The sequence below is a fragment of the Gracilinanus agilis genome, chromosome 1 (assembly GCF_016433145.1).
Source record: "Gracilinanus agilis isolate LMUSP501 chromosome 1, AgileGrace, whole genome shotgun sequence".
Classification (NCBI taxonomy): Eukaryota; Metazoa; Chordata; class Mammalia; order Didelphimorphia; family Didelphidae; genus Gracilinanus; species Gracilinanus agilis.
Window position 1 is genome coordinate 672977351 of NC_058130.1, and position 15780 is coordinate 672993130.

Sequence of the window (15780 nt, forward strand, 5' to 3'; positions counted from 1 at the left end):
CGTTTTACATATGAATCAGGTGAGATCAGGTGAAGTGTCTTGGCTAAGCTCCTGACTCACTAGTCTCCATCTGCCCCCAAGCCCTGGGCTTTGCCCAGGAGGGGACAGGCCTGAAGCTGTCTTCTCGCCAGCTTCCAGTTGCACTAGTAGAGGGGGGCAGGGGACGCTCTGGTCTCGGGTGTGAGCTGGAAGAGAAGGAGGCCTCAGTCTGCCTCCTCAGGCCAGGGAGGCTCTTCTTGCCGGTCGCTGGCTAGCCGGAGCAACAATGGCGGGCCTCACGTTCCCCATCCCCGGCCGCCATCACAGAGCCTGCCATCGTCTGGCACGTGTGAGGGCGCCACTGCCCGCATCTCTCCCCGCCCCACAAAACACACGCCATCTCTCCCTAGCGCCGCCGGGCGTCTCCGGTTAGATCCCTCTACCTCTCATTGGTCACTGCCGGCATAGCGCCATCTCGGCCTACGTGCGCTGCGCCTTGCCATTGGCCCGCCGGGAGCTCGGCGGGCGCGAGAGGGGTGGGGCGAGTTGGGGCGCGCAGAGTCGCCACCAAGCCCCGCCCCCGGCCCTCTGTTACTCTGGTTACGGCGAAGCTCCTCCAGTCCCCGGCTCCGCCGTCTCCGCCCAAGCCTACGAAAGAGGACCTGCGGCTAGGCGGCTCGTAACCCTCCCGCTGTACCCCACCGACGGCACCAACCCCGCTGGGTCCTACACCGGAATGGTCCGGCGTGAGCTAACCTCGCCACCCCTAGCCCTTCAGGTGTTCCGACTCTCCTGGTGACTTCCCGCGAATGCCTCAGAGCCTGAACAAGGAGGGGATGCTCGAGCTGCGTTCCAGTGGTGCCTTCATTCGGGAGGCCCAGCACGCCCATTGCCTTTGCTCAGCCCGTGCGTGGTCAGCACTCTAAATTGAGGAGTCCTCTTTGGATAGGGCAAAGAGCTCGCGTGTGTCGTGCTCTCACGCCGCTCCACGGACAACCTCCCCACGCCACGGACATCCTCCCCGCCCCACCACACCTGAACTCGAAGGACCGCTTTCTGATGCTGCTGATTCTCGGGGCTGTGAGGACACTTTATTGGCTCCATCTGTTTTTACGTCTCTAGTTTTTCTCCTAACTGGACGTCGTGCATGGGAGCTTGGGACCCTCCGGCTACTAGGACACTTGGCTGGAGCTCTACCGGAAACACCCTTTGGTTTTGACAGGCAATTGAACGGGCCGACCACGCTGCTGATAGGGAGAAAGAAGTTTCACTGTGACCACTCTCCCCCAAACTACTGTTTACCATGTGGACTTTTCTGGGCATTGCCACTTTTACTTATTTTTATAAGAAATGCGGGGATTTTGTATCTTACGCCAACAAGGAGCTGTTCTTGTGTGTGCTGGTGTTTTTTTCTTTGGGCATGGTGCTGTCTTACCGATACCATTATGGGAATGGAGGACTTCATAGGCAACAGCAAAAAAAGTCCCAATATGGGATTTTGTCTGACATTCTTTTGTCTTTGCCGTTTGTTGGATTTTTCTGGACAAAATCGCCATCCGGGGCAGCACACAAGGAGCAACTAAAATCCAGGAAGGTAAATTAAATTCTGGTTTGACAAATGGACAAGTATCTTCTAAATTAGAACTTAGAAAATGCTTCTGCTGGTGGGGACTTAAAGCAAACCTTTTCTCTTTTATTAAGCTTAAGGTTTTTTTTTTTTGACAGTGGAACCATAAAGATCTAATGTCAACTTGAGCCATTTAATGTGCCAGAAAAGTTCGTTCATGCCAGAAAAGTCTTGGGACAAGTGTATGTATTGACTTAAGAAAAGTGGGGAAAGTGAAATATTAGTACTGCTTATTATTGATGTTTGGGGCATATATTATTTTGTCTTATGAAGTGATTGCATAGAATGAAATATTAAAAAAAGATTTAAAGGTTGTAGAAGAGATTATTATTTTAGACTCCTAAATTTCACTGAATGAGTCTCTTGAGTTACAAGGGTCTTCAGAGGTATTCCTATTGATGCCTAAAAAAAGAATCCTGAAGACCTCCGGTAAATCTACAAATAATTTGTACACTTCTTGTGGAAGTAAAAGCCTCTGTAGAATGCAAGTGGGAATTCGGAATAGGAGTGGAAGAGAGTAGGTGGCAGGTAAGGTTTTTAAATTATTTGAAAGAAAGTACTGTCATTCGAGACTTTTTTTTTTAAACTGAATAGTGTTGAATTTACCTGCTGCCTTGGAATATCAATTTGAATATGAAAAATCACAGATGGGACTGATGTTAAAGTCCACTATGTTGTGCAGTTGTTGCATGGGGAAGAGTACATGTGTTGTGTCTTCTTAATGTAAGGGAGAGAATGTTTGTGAGCTAGAGTGCTTAAAGTTGAGAAATTTCGCATAATATTTCTCCAAAAGTTATACCACCTTTCAGAAAATATCAACTGCTCCATATTTATTTTCCTAATACATAAATCTGATCACATTCCCAAGCTAAAAAGTTACCATAGTTACCCATTGCCTGTTAAATAAATTTAAGTCCTTTTAAACCTGACCAGGATCTGGTTCCAACTTTATTTCTCTTTCACCGTGGTTGTGTACTGCATCTAAATTGGTCTACTCCCCTTGAGCCATGAAAGTGATTTTCCTATACTACAGGTCTAAGGTATCTACTCCCTGATCTCTAGTGGCTCCCTATTACCTCTAGCATCAAATATAAATTTGCTGTTTGACATTTAAAACCTTTACAACTTAGCTTCATTCTACCTTTTCATTGTTATTACACCTACATATCCTATACATTCTTATGAAACTGGCCATTCTTTTCCTCAATTGCAACACCATTTACCCTCTCTGAGCTGTTCGGCACCTGTCTACCATGCCAAGAATTCATTTCATTCCCACTTATGCTTCTTGAAATGAAGCTTCTGAAAGAGATCTTTCCTCATTCTTTCTCCCAAGGTTATCTTGTATCTGCTCATTATGTATTATATGTACATAATTTTCCTGTTAGAACGGAAGCCCTGTGGGAGTAGAGATTGTTTTTGCTTCTAACTTTGTGTCACAATGTTATATAATAGTCACTTAATAATTGCTTGTTGATTGGTGGGCTGACTTGTTCTTTAAACCCTTTCTAGCTTTGGTTATCTTCATTCACACTATTCTGACCTTAACTTTACTAACTCCACAATTCCAGCAATTTAAAGTCTATTTGTCATTCATGATCTTGGACAAATGCATGTCCATTACTGGTCCCTGATCTCCTGACCCTCTCTTTCATCCTTGAGCTGTAAGGAAATGCTAGGATAATTGTAATTTAAGAGCATGAAAGAATGTCCAAAGTCAGTAAGACTGTCCATGGTCATGTAGAGCTAGTATGATCAGAAGGCAAGGAATAAACAAGTTTAGGGTAACCAACAGGCCTTACTGAATTAGGAGGATGTCTACCCCAAGCATGTGAAGACTTCCCCCAGTGGTATGGGCGGATCTATCCAAAGGCCATGAAGGCAGCCAACATAGGCTTTGAGGAGTGCCTAGAGTTTGGCCAGACATCAAAGAGGCCAAGTTCATCCATTGCATCCCAGGCCACCATCAGCTGTAATGACTTTTCTCTTGGCCCTGGTCTCCAATGACTGGAAGAGAGAGTGAAACTGACACTTTTGTGCAACTCTGACTCACTTAAATCCAATTCACACAGGAGTCAAGATATCACCATAGTGATACCATTGATCCTCTTTGAAAATGAAAGACAAATAACATTATTCAAATACCTTCACTTTCAAGTCAGCTATGTTTTCCCCTGGGAGTCATAGGTTTATCTAAGTAAATGGCTTAAACTTTCTATTACCAATGTTTGTGGAACACCATAAACACATTCTTTGGTCCTTCCCCTTTTTAAATCTCTAGGTCTTTGATGTGGTATATCTTCCAGTCAGGGCTCCCTCTATGGACTGGTTAGGTTCAGGAAAATATCATCAGTTATTTCCCTTCTTTGCAGGAATTAGTAAGTTGTGAGGGGAGGCAGATTTGAGGAATAAAATAATAAATTTGGTCTCGGGTATGTGGATTTGATGTGCCAGAAGAAATCAAAGAAGAGGGAGATCAAGAAGGCAATTGAAAATGTAGGACTGGAACTCAGTGCTGATAAAGAATATAGAATTTTAAGGTAGAAAAGGTCCTCAGCAGCTCTCTAGTCTAACCCACACCCCTAAAAGAATCATTACATTTACCTGGCATAAAGCCTAATTTCCTTTGTGACTTCCATCTTTGCTTCTGGTTCTGTCCTCTGGGACCAAAAAAAAAACATTTCTCATGTCCTCCTTCAGTCTTGTCTTCTCCAGGCTGAAAATACCCAGTTCTCTCAACCTGTCCTGTTTGGAAATGTTCTTTCTAGAACTAATTAATGAAGTGACTAGCCAGTGGTTATATATATAGTCAGTAAGTATTTGTGGTTAGAGTTCCTCTATCCCCTGCCATATTGCCTGTATTTTATTATCATTTCATTCATCTTATCTTTTTTGATGGGGTTCAGATAGAAACAGTCCTGAAACAAGTCATTAACCTGCTGTAGTAGTCTTCTATATTTTACAGACATTTGACAGACAGATGACATTTTGCTTTTTGTAGTTCAATAAGGATATTTAGATATAAGCTCATTCTTTGTAGACTTATTGAAAGCCCCCTTGGTACAACTCTAGTGGCAGACAGCACAGTGGGAATGACAATAAACCTTATCTCGTTTCCACCTCTGGTGTTATATTCTAAAAGCTTTTCATTCTGTGTAGTTTAGATATTGAACATTTAGTAAAATGAAGTTTATTTAAAATGTAATTATTTTTATGGACCAATGGTGGGTTTGGGAATTTTGGTGCAACAACTCTGTCTGTTATCTAGTTCTAGTGAAGTTCATTAGTCAAATTCTCCAGGATATTTTGAGGTCTGAATTTGTAGTGTGACTATCTGTCATTTTGTTAATCCTAGAATTATTTTAAGATTTAGAGGTATAATTTTTGCCAATTGATCATGTCTTCCTGGGTAAAAATATAGTGAGTGTTGTATAATTTCTACTATTTCCTTGCATAATCTACATTGTTCACTAAAATTGGATTTCTATGGAATAACCCTACTGTAATTTTTGGTAGCAGTAATCTGGTCCTGAATTGCTTCTCCTCATTTCTATAAACAAGTCCAGCCATTTGTTCATTATATCTTCATTGGCATATTGTTGACTGAGGTGATTTGGATGTTTCCTTTGGAGGTCTTTTGATTCGATTCTTATATTGCAGCACAGTAATTTATACATGGTAAGGATTTAGTAAATGCATTTTTTTTCTTTCATTCTATAGTTCCTATTGAGGAGCTAAACCAAATTCAGTTGTGTTTAGTAAATCTAGTGGTGTGTACTGTAAGCAGCCTTACCTTTGCTTGGTGAAGTTATGTTTGCTTGTTCCAAAAGTATTTCTTAATTTTTGATCTTTGTCATGTACTCTAAGACTATTAATCTTCTCCTCCCCTTTTTTTGTGGCAAAGAAGTTATAGCTGACCTAGAGTGAAAAGGCCTTTTATTGATATTGTATGTGTTTTTGTATAAATGCTCTACAAATTTGTTATGGTCCATTTTACCATTCCAGAGGTTTGCAGGGACTGACGTTATACAGATATTAATTGCTTTAAATGTATTCTTCACATTCAGTTCTGATTTCAGGGTGCTAGTCTACTGTTGAATTAAGTTAAAAATCTTTAAACTTTTCTAGTCCAAATGACACTTTGGATGTTACTGGAGAAAGATTCCTTGAGATAGAGGAGCTATTTGAAATGTTCTTTTGGTGGAGCCATATAGCTTGATAACTTGGAATTCCACTTAGTTTTGTTTATGAAAGATTATAGTGGATTGAAGAGTAGACAGAATCATAATGGGCTTAAACAGTCTGTTTTAAATATGTTATGGTTGTTCTGACATCATTATATTGGTGCATATTTTAAACTTAAAAACATTTTTTTTAAACACTGAATGAGTGATGTGACCCTGGACAAGTCATAACCCTGTTGCCTAGCCCTTATATAGTTCTTCCTCGTTAGAACCAATATGTAGTACTGATACTAGGATGGAAGATAAGGTTTTAAAAACAAACAAACAAACACTGTATGGATGTTCTTGGCTATGATACTGGTGGAATAAGGGAGATGTGAGTTAACTCCCCCCAAGCCTCATCTGGAACCCTTGTGAAACAAGAAGTTATAGTTCAGACCTGGGGCATTTGGGGTTAACTTTCCCTCCAAGTGGATTGGTTTGGAATTCAACTGTGGGCCTTTTGGTGAAGAAGAGTAAGGGGCATCTAGATGGTTCAGTGGATTGAGAGCTGGGCCTGAAGATGAGAGTTTCTGGGTGTCTTAGTCATTTCTGGATGTCTCAGTCATTTCTGGATGTCTCGGTCATTTCTGCCTTGGAACCAATACTTAGTACCAGTTCTAAGACAGAGTATGGGTTTGGAAAAAAAGAATATTAAAAACAGTTTTTAGAGGGGCAGCTGGGTAGCTCAGTGGAGTGAGAGTCAGGCCTAGAGACAGGAGGTCCTAGGTTCAAACCCGGCCTCAGCCATTTCCCAGCTGTGTGACCCTGGGCAGGTCACTTGACCCCCATTGCCCACCCTTACCACTCTTCCACCTATGAGACAATACACTGAAGTACAAGGGTTTAAAAAAAACAAAACAAAAAAACAAAACAAAAAAAAACAGTTTTTAGGACTTTGGCAGAGAGCTCCTATGAAACCTAGAAACCTAGAAACCCTCCTGGTCAGTTACTTTTAACCTCCTTGATGGGTCTTTTATCTGTTTTTATCTTCCTAGACTTTTTTCTAACCACCTCAGCAATTGTTTTCACCTGGAGGTGTTTTAATATATTTTTATTAAATGACTTGCATGTTTGAACATTTTAGCTCCCAAAGACTGTTGTACCAGATGCAAGACAAATATACTAGCTCTGTGACAACTTTATTGTTATAGAGAATTTCTGACTCAGAGACTGGTATTCTATCTTTTATACAAAAGTGAATCATAATGATATTATACATTTTATAGAGCTTTAAAATTTGCAAAGTGTTCTACATATGTTATCTTATTTCATCCTCACAACCACTACTGAGGATAAAGATTATTAGACCCCATTTTACAGATGAAGAAATCAAGACTAAAACAGGTTAAGTGACTTGCCCAAGATCATACAGCTAGTAATTATGAGGCTGAATAAGCCCAGGCCTATCAATCTATCCATTGCCCACCTTGATGCCTACTATGTCTACTTATTATTATAAAGTAATAATAATAGTAACAATAGTAATAGGATCCTTTTTAGTGAACCTACTACAGAAGATGAACTTTAATACCTTAGTTCAACCACAAATAGTAGTTATTTTGTTTACCTGGGCAAAGTGTGTAGAACATCAAATATAAAAGAATAAGTTATCATTTTGTCTTAGCACTGTTTTTATCTCAACTGTATTGAACATGATGAGAAGAACATCCTCTTAAAGGTCTACCCATTATTTACTTCACTTGGGGTGGGTAGTACAAGAGGGTCTTCTAACAGAATCATAGAATTTAATTTTTGGAAGGGCCTTCCGCAGACATCTAATCTAATCCATTCAGGAAAGGAATCATCACCATAACATACCCAATAAAGTAGTCATCTGGCCCTTGACCTCCAGTGAAAGGGAACCTCTATGGGCAATTCACTCCGTTTGGGGACAATTCAACTTGTTACTAAGTTTTCTGACAGTAAGTCTAAATTTGCCTCTTTCTAGCTTCCACCCATTGCTGTTGAGTCAGCCCTCTGAGATAGCTGAAATGAACCTAACCCCCTCCTCTGTGTCACCCGCCCTTCAAATACTTGCTATTTGAATACTGCTTTCTCATGCTTTCCCTTCAGTCATCTTCAGATTAAATGTGTACATTTTCTTCAGCTCCTCTTCATATGACATGGACTCAAGGTTCTTTGCCATCCTGATTGCCAAGCCTTGGTGGCTCCTCTCTAGCTTATCAGCTTTCTTATTAAACCATGGTTCTAGAACTGGCATAGTACTCCAGTAAGATCCAACATGAGCGTCAGAGTGAGGCTGCTGTGACCCCATTAGTGCAGTCCCAAATCTCAATAGCATTTTTTGGCTGTCATTTCACATTGTTGACTCATGTAGTGATGATAAATCTGAAATGACATGGATATGTTAACCTGAAAGTTTTTCTGAAACTTTGAGTTGGTTTAGATATGTTCCCAAACTAACTGTGAGGTAGCAACAAATAAAAGTTATTTCCACCCCATTTTCATATAAAAATGAAACTTCAAACCCTTGCCCCTCAAGCATTCTTCTGCCTCCATTGGGTCTTAGTTCTCTTAACTCGAATCCATGGCTATATGAGTGATTATTATGCCTCTCCACATTCTCTTTCCCATAGCTACCTTCCTTCACCACCCCATCCCTCAATCCCCATGCCACCTGCCTCTTTACCCCTCTTTGCTGCTTGTCTCTGTACTATTTTCCCCAGAACCTTTTGCACCTTATTAAAATGTCATTTCCATCTCACTTTCTGCTGATGTGGTCTTTCCTGGCAAGTACCCAAAGAACTGGGCATGCTTGCCCCATTTCATAATTTTATAAATTAATTATCAGTTCGTTAGATTACAAAATATGGATGTGGAAGTAATGTCTAGTGAGGCTGGAAAGATAGGTTGGGGCCAGTTTATGTGGAACTTTAAATGCTAAACAAAGGAGCTTATATTGTATTCTAGAGCAGGGGTTGGCAACATATAGTTCTTTCTGCAGGAGCCATAAAGTCAATTTTTTTTCAGTTGCTGTTACAGGAGCGTGCACTGTGAGCACTGTATGGCTCTCACGAAATTACATTTTAAAAAATGTGGCTTTTATGGCTCTCACAGCCAAAAAGGTTGCTGATCCCTGTTCTAGAGGGAGTAGGAAGCTACTGGAGTTTGTTGAATAGGGAAGTTACATGTTCAGATTTCTCCTAAAGGAAAATTTGACTGCTGTGCTTAAAATGGATTGGAGTGTTGAGAGACTTGAGGCAGGGATACCAGTTGTGGGATCTAGGCAAGTGTTGATGAGGGGGCCTAAACTAAGATGTATCTGCGACTGGTGAGAAAGGATCAAAATGGCAAGATTTGGGAGCTAATTGGATATGTGGGGTAAGGGTGAGTGAAATGTCCAGGATTATGACAAGATTATGAAGGTGTTGGAAGGATATAGTGCTTTTGCCAGGAAAGGAGAAGGGTAGAGGTAAAGATAATGAGTTGATTTTTAGGTATGTTGGGTTTAAAATGTCTCTGGGACATCCATTTTGAACCAGCTAGAAAAGGAGAGACTAGGACTGAGGGGGAAAAGTATAGGTGCATCTGTGTACATTTATATACACATACACACACATGCGTGTATCTAGAAGTCATCTGTATACAGATGACAGTTAAAACCACGTGAGGTGGTGAAGTTACTCTTATAGAGGGAATAGAGAGTAGGGTCTAGAAGAGAACATTGGAGGACATCCACTTATTTAGAGGTAATGATATGGATGATAAGCCCACAAAGTAAGACTGAGGGTAAGAGAAGTAGGCAATGGAACAGGAAAGAGCAGTGGCATGAAATGCAGAGAAAAGCAAATATTCAGGAGGAAAGAGTGATAGTAGTGTCAAATGCAGCAGATTTGTTGAGAAGGATTAAAATTGAGAGAACATTTGATTTGGTCACTAAAAGATCATTGGTAATTTTGAAGAGAGCTATTTCATTTGAGTGATGAGGGTGAAAGCCAAATTGAGAAAGGTTCATCAATTGATAGCTAATCCTTGGGTGGTGAATTTCTTGGATCTTAAATAGACTAACCTCTCAAGGGATAATTTATGCCAAGGAAAAATTTCATTTCTCAATTCAGTTTAGATAAAATAAGAGTAGGAATTGAGGAGTTACTTAAACCTGAGATGATGTGGTTTACTGTGGAATATCATTTATGAATGCTTACTAATTTCTTACAAACTGTCATCACAAATGTCTTCAATTCATAGATAGATTATTCTCATAAACATTTTGTAGATGGAAAGTTAAATATTTAGATGAGTAGTTCTTGTTGTTCTTTTGGTCTCTTTTATTTTTCTACTCCTTTAGCAAATACCTTGAAAACAGATCCCTCAGTGTGCCCATTGTGCCACCCCCAGCACAGACATTTGGCTTTAGTCCAGACATCTTCCCATATTTATTCTCTTCCTTTTCTCTGTGTGGTAGCTTCACTGTTGTTGATGATAAGAAGGAGTAGCAAAAATCTTTGTAAACTTTTTCTGTCTTATATTATTTTTTGTTTTTACACTTTCATCCTTAAATTCCTTGAGAAGAATTCACTTAGTTGGTTCACTGATCTTTCACTAAAATTATTTTAAAATGATTTTATTTTCTGTTACTTATTTTTTGAGACAAAATTATTCATAATTTCCACCCTACTTCTCCAAAAGATGTTCCAGTTAGGTTTCTATTCTAAACTACCTTTGTCCTGTTGCTAGGTGAATAGATTAGATATTTTTCAGATAGGGTACATTTTAGGCCCTTTCCACATGCCCTTACTAATTATTATTTTTATTGCATTACAATCTGAAAAGGTTGCATTTATTATTTCTGATCTTTTGCATTTGTTTGCCATATTTCTATGTCCTAGTGCATGGTCAAACTTTGAGAATGTACCATGTGCTACTGAAAAGAAAGTGTATTCCTTTCTGTCCCTATTTATTTTTCTCCACATATCTATTAACTCTAATTTTTCTAGGATTTCATTCACCTCTCTTACCTCTTTCTTATTTATTTTTTGTTTTGATTTATCTAGATCTGATAGGGGAAGGTTCAGGTCTCCTACTAGCATTTTTTAATGTCTTTTCCTCCTTGAGCTCTGCCAGTTTTTCCTTTAGAAATTTGGATGCTAAACCATTTGGTGCATATGTTTTTTTTTAAACCCTTAACTTCTGTGTATTGGCTCCTAGGTGGAAGAGTGGTAAAGGTGGGCCATGGGGGTCAAGTGACTTGACCAGGGCCACAAGCTGGGAAGTGTTTGAGGCCGGATTTGAACCTAGGACCTCCAGTCTCTAGGTCTGACTCTCAATCCACTGAGCTACCCAGCTGCCCCTTGGTGCATACATGTTAATTACTGATATTTCCTCATTGCCTATACTGCCTTTTACCAGGATGTAATTACGTTCTCTTTCTCTTTTGGTCAGATCTATTTTTACTTTGGCTTTATCAGTTATCAAGATTGCAACTCCTGCCTTCTTTTTCTCAATCGAAGCCCAATAGATTTTGCTCCATCCTTTCATCTTCACCCTGTGTGTCTGTCTCATGTGTGTTTCTTGTAGACCACATATGGTAGGATTTTGGTTTCTAAACCACTCTGCTATTTGTTTCTGTTTTATGGGAGAGTTCATCCCATTAACATTCAGGGTTATGATTGTCATCTGTGTATTCCCCAACATTTTGAAGCCCTCTCCTAATTCTGTCTTTTCTTCTTTTGCTATTTCCTTTTAAACTTTTGAACCAATGCTTTGCTTTTAATCAGTCAACCTAATTCCCACCCTTATTTTACTTCCCTTTTGGCCCCCTCCATTTTTGTTCTTGTTATTTTTTTTTAGGGTCAATTAGATTCCCTCCCTCCCTTTATGTATTCCCTGCCTACTCCCCACCTTGGTTTTTCCCTTCTGCTTTTCCCTGTAGTGTAAGATAGAATTTGTTGCCCCGATGGATCTAGCTGCTCTTCCCCCTCAGAACTTATTCCTCTGAGAGTAAGTTTTAAGTATTACCTATTAACACTCTCTTCCTCTCCTTCTTATAATAGTATTCTTCCCCTCCCCTTCCCATACGCCTTTTTGTGTGGTATAGATTATTCTATTTTTCTTATTCCTTTAAGTTTCTCTTGGTGCCATCTTCTATTCCCTTACTCCTTTGTATAGTTCTTCTAATTACTATAATAGTGATTACAATTTTTGAGAGTTACAAATAACATTTTTCCATATTGGAATATAAGTAATTTGATCTTATTGAAGCCCTTAAAGAAGAACCTTAAAATTTTTTTTTCTTTCCGTTCTCTTTCTTATTTACCTTTTCATGTTTCTCTTGGTTTTTGTGGTTAGATATCAAACTTTCCATTTAGTCCTGGTCTTTTCTTTGCAAATACTTGGAAATCTTCTATTTTGTTGAATGCCCATACTTTCCCCTGGAAGTATATAGTTAGTTTTGATGGGTAGGTGATGCTTAGTTGTAACTAGTTCTCTTGCCTTTCCGAATATCTTATTCCAAGCCTTGTGTCTTGTAGTGTGGAAGCTGCCAGATCCTGTGTAATCCTGATTGGTGTTCCTTGATATCTGAATTGTCTCTTTCTGGCTTCTTGTAATATTTTCTCCTTAACTTGGAAGCTTTTAGATTTGGCTATTACATTCCTGGAGGTTGTCTTTTGAGGATTTAGTGTAGAGGGTATTCTATGGGCTCTTTCAATGTCTATTTTACCCTCTTGTTCAAGGACATCAGGGCAGTTTTCTTGGATAATTTCTTGTAGTATGATATCTAGATTTCTATTTGTCTCTGATTTTTCCGGAAGACCAATAATTCTCAAGTTATCTCCTTCTAGACCTGTTTACTTGATCTGTCATCTTCTCATTGAGATATTTCATGTTTCCTTCTATTTTGTCAGTCTTTTGACTTTGCTTTATTAATTCTTGCTGTCTTGTGAGATCATTGGCTTCTACTTGCCCAATTCTAGCCTTTAAAGATTGGTTTTCTGCTATAATCTTTTGGTTTTCCTTTTCTGTCTGGTCTATCTGGCTCTTCATGGCTTCCAGCTGGTCATTTTTGGTCCAATTTGCTTATCATTTTATTTGATTTCTGAACCTCAATTTCCAATTGTAAATTCTTCCTTTTAAACTGTTATTTTCTTTTTGAGCTATTTCCCACTTTTCTTGCCAAATCTCTTCCACCTTTCTCATGATCTCAGATTGGTACTCTTCAAGAGCTTATGACCAATTTTCATTTTTTTGGGAGGGTTTGGATGTGTTTACATGTTTGTCCTCTTCTGCTGTCTGTTCTGTGGTCTGGATTTTTTCAATGTAAAAATTATCTAGAGTTAGTGGATTTTTCTTGCTTCTTTTGTTGGTTGGTTTTTCTTGAGCCTTGCTAGCCATTACTCTGCTTTTTCTTGTTTCCCTCAGAAGTCTGGGTGAAGAGGGCAGGTTCTCTGTGTATGGAACTATGGAGTGGTTTTTGCCTAAGGCTACTTTTTGAGTCTGTGACTCATTTCTGCTGTATGCCACCCCAGCCCCACGCCCCTCTCCCCGCCTAAGGTGTGCACTCTTCAGCCTCTTGGGATTTCAGGTCAAACTGCTCTCAGGGGTGCTCTTGATCTGCTGCCAAGAACTTAGAGGTTGTTCTCCAGTGCTTTAATTCTAGGGTGCTGGCTATGAATCCTACCCTGTAGGTGGAGTGGGGGAGGGTTTGATCAGCTCACGGGTTGGTGGGAGCTAATTTACCCCCTTATAGCGTGGAAATACCCAAATCCTATACACCTTTGATGTTGTACCCTCTTGTGGAGTCCCTTCGCTCATCTGAACTTGGCCTTTTTGTTCTTTTGAGTATCATACAGGTCAGTGGTGGGGAGGGTAAAAGTTCTGCAACTACTCTGCAGCCATCTTAACCTGAAAGTCCTCCTGGGGGCCCTTCTTAAATGGAGGTTTCAGGAAGAAGTTTTTAGCCCTCTTTCCACTGGTTTCTGTTATCTTTTTGATGATTCATATAAGGATAAATTTCCTTTTTATAAGTTTGTAATTTAAATTTCCGTCTATCCTCTGGGAAATATAAGTGAATTTATATTTTTTTGCTAGAGAATAGATGCTTACACAATTTATCTATAGCTGTATTAATAATAAAAAACATTTCCCTCAAGGATCTGTGTCTGTATTGGAAATTTATTCTCTTATCCCCTATGGGATCCAAGTTTAGCAATCACTTGTAAACTCCAAAGAGAAAAGGCAGAGGTACGTTGGAGCCAACTGTAGTAACTTTCCTTGTTAAGTGTTCATTTTGAGCATTTGTAGCTTGGAAATCAATAAGCCACAAACCACGTTGTGAGAGATTGTTTGGGTAATTGTTTAGACTTTAAAAAGTGATGGAGAAAATATTAATGATGCAGGTTAAATTTTAAAGTGTCTTGCTAACTTAAAAAAAATGTAGGACTAGTTGTTAGTTACTAGCAAAAAGATGGAGTAAAATAACTTTTTAACCCAAACCATCTTAGAAGGACAGTACAAGGGGTCTAGTGCACTGGATGGAAGTAGGGTTTAAAGCATCATGCTAGGGCAGGTGCCGCTATGGCAATGGGTTCTGAGTGCAGCTGAAGCAGCAGCAGTGGTAAAGAGGGTTGGACAACTGTTCAGAAGGAGATTGCAGGGGCGTCAGGGGTCCCTTTGCTGGCTTTAGGTGCAGGTCTCTTGATGCATTGCCCATACGCAGATCCAGGTAGCAATCCCAAGGTGAGGTTTCAGGGTTAGGAGGAGCACTAGTGCACACTAGCACTTGTGGCCACAGTGGAACAGGGGACCCTGGTCATAATTGGAAGGAGCAAAAAGTGTGCTCATGGTTGTTTATAGGCCAAAGCACAGGCTGGAAGAGTATTAAAAATATCTCTCCTTACATCATCATACCACCTTGGAAGAAGTAAAAGCAGATAAGTTCCCAGAGCCAACTCTGAAGGGAGCTGCACAAAGAACCTAAAGCTTGGAACAATGCTCCCTTCACCACAGCTTACTGAGCCCAATTTTGGCAGTTTTTTTCCATTAAAAGATAAAAAAAGGTTGGAAAAGAGAAAACAACAAAAAAAGAAACTCAACATAGAAAGTTATTTTGGGAATCAGTAAGATCAAAATGCAAACTAAAAAGATGACAACAGAGTCAATACTGCTGTATCCAAATCTAAAAAAAAAAAAAAAAAAAAAAAGGATTGGCCTCCAGGAGCTCAAAAAGGATTAAAAAAATGAAATAGAATGTTTTTAAACATTCCTGATGAAAAGACTAGAGCAAAATGGAAAGCTTGACTCTCAAATACAAGACTCGAGAGAAGCATGAAAAAGGTAAACTGGAAAGAGAAATCAAAAGACATTCAATAGGGTTAAGTCCCTTTACTTGGGGGAGATGATTCTTATAACTCCAAAGAACTTTATCATTATTAGGACAGCTACAAGGAGTATACATAGACAGAGGGCAAGGGTGTGAATTGAATATGATGTGATGATATAAAAAATAAATAAATTTAAGCTACCAAAAAACTTCTTTACTGAATTAGAAAAATTATAACAAATTTCATTTGGAATAACAAAAGATCAAGAATATCAAGGGAAAATAATGAAAAAAAATGTGAAGGAAGGGGGCCTAACAGTACCAGATATTAAACTATACTATAAAGCAGCAGTCATCAAAACAATATGGTACTGGCTAAGAGACAGAGAGGAGGATCAATGGAATAGACTTGGGGTAAATGACATCAGCAAGACAGTGTATGATAAACCCAAAGAGCCCAACTTTTGGGACATGAATCCACTATTTGACAAAAACTGCTGGGAAATTTGGAAAACAATATGGGAGAGATTAGGTTTAGATCAACATCTCACACCCTACACCAAGATAAATTCAGAATGGGTGAACGACTTGAATATAAAGCGGGAAACTATAAATAAGTTAAGTGAACACAGAATAGTATACTTGTCAGATCTCTGGGAAAGGAAAGA

At 39.5% G+C, this 15780-nt stretch overlaps 1 protein-coding gene across 1 annotated transcript in view; it reads left to right on the top strand.

Moving 5' to 3' along the window:
• Positions 1 to 1282: 1282 nt before the first annotated feature.
• SQLE (squalene epoxidase) overlaps positions 1283 to 15780 on the top strand; it is a 45584-nt gene continuing 31086 nt past the window's right edge. Inside the window, exon 1 of the mRNA XM_044658284.1 lies at positions 1283 to 1573. Within this exon, the coding sequence (XP_044514219.1) occupies positions 1283 to 1573 (291 nt within the window). The remainder of the gene's footprint in view (positions 1574 to 15780) is intronic.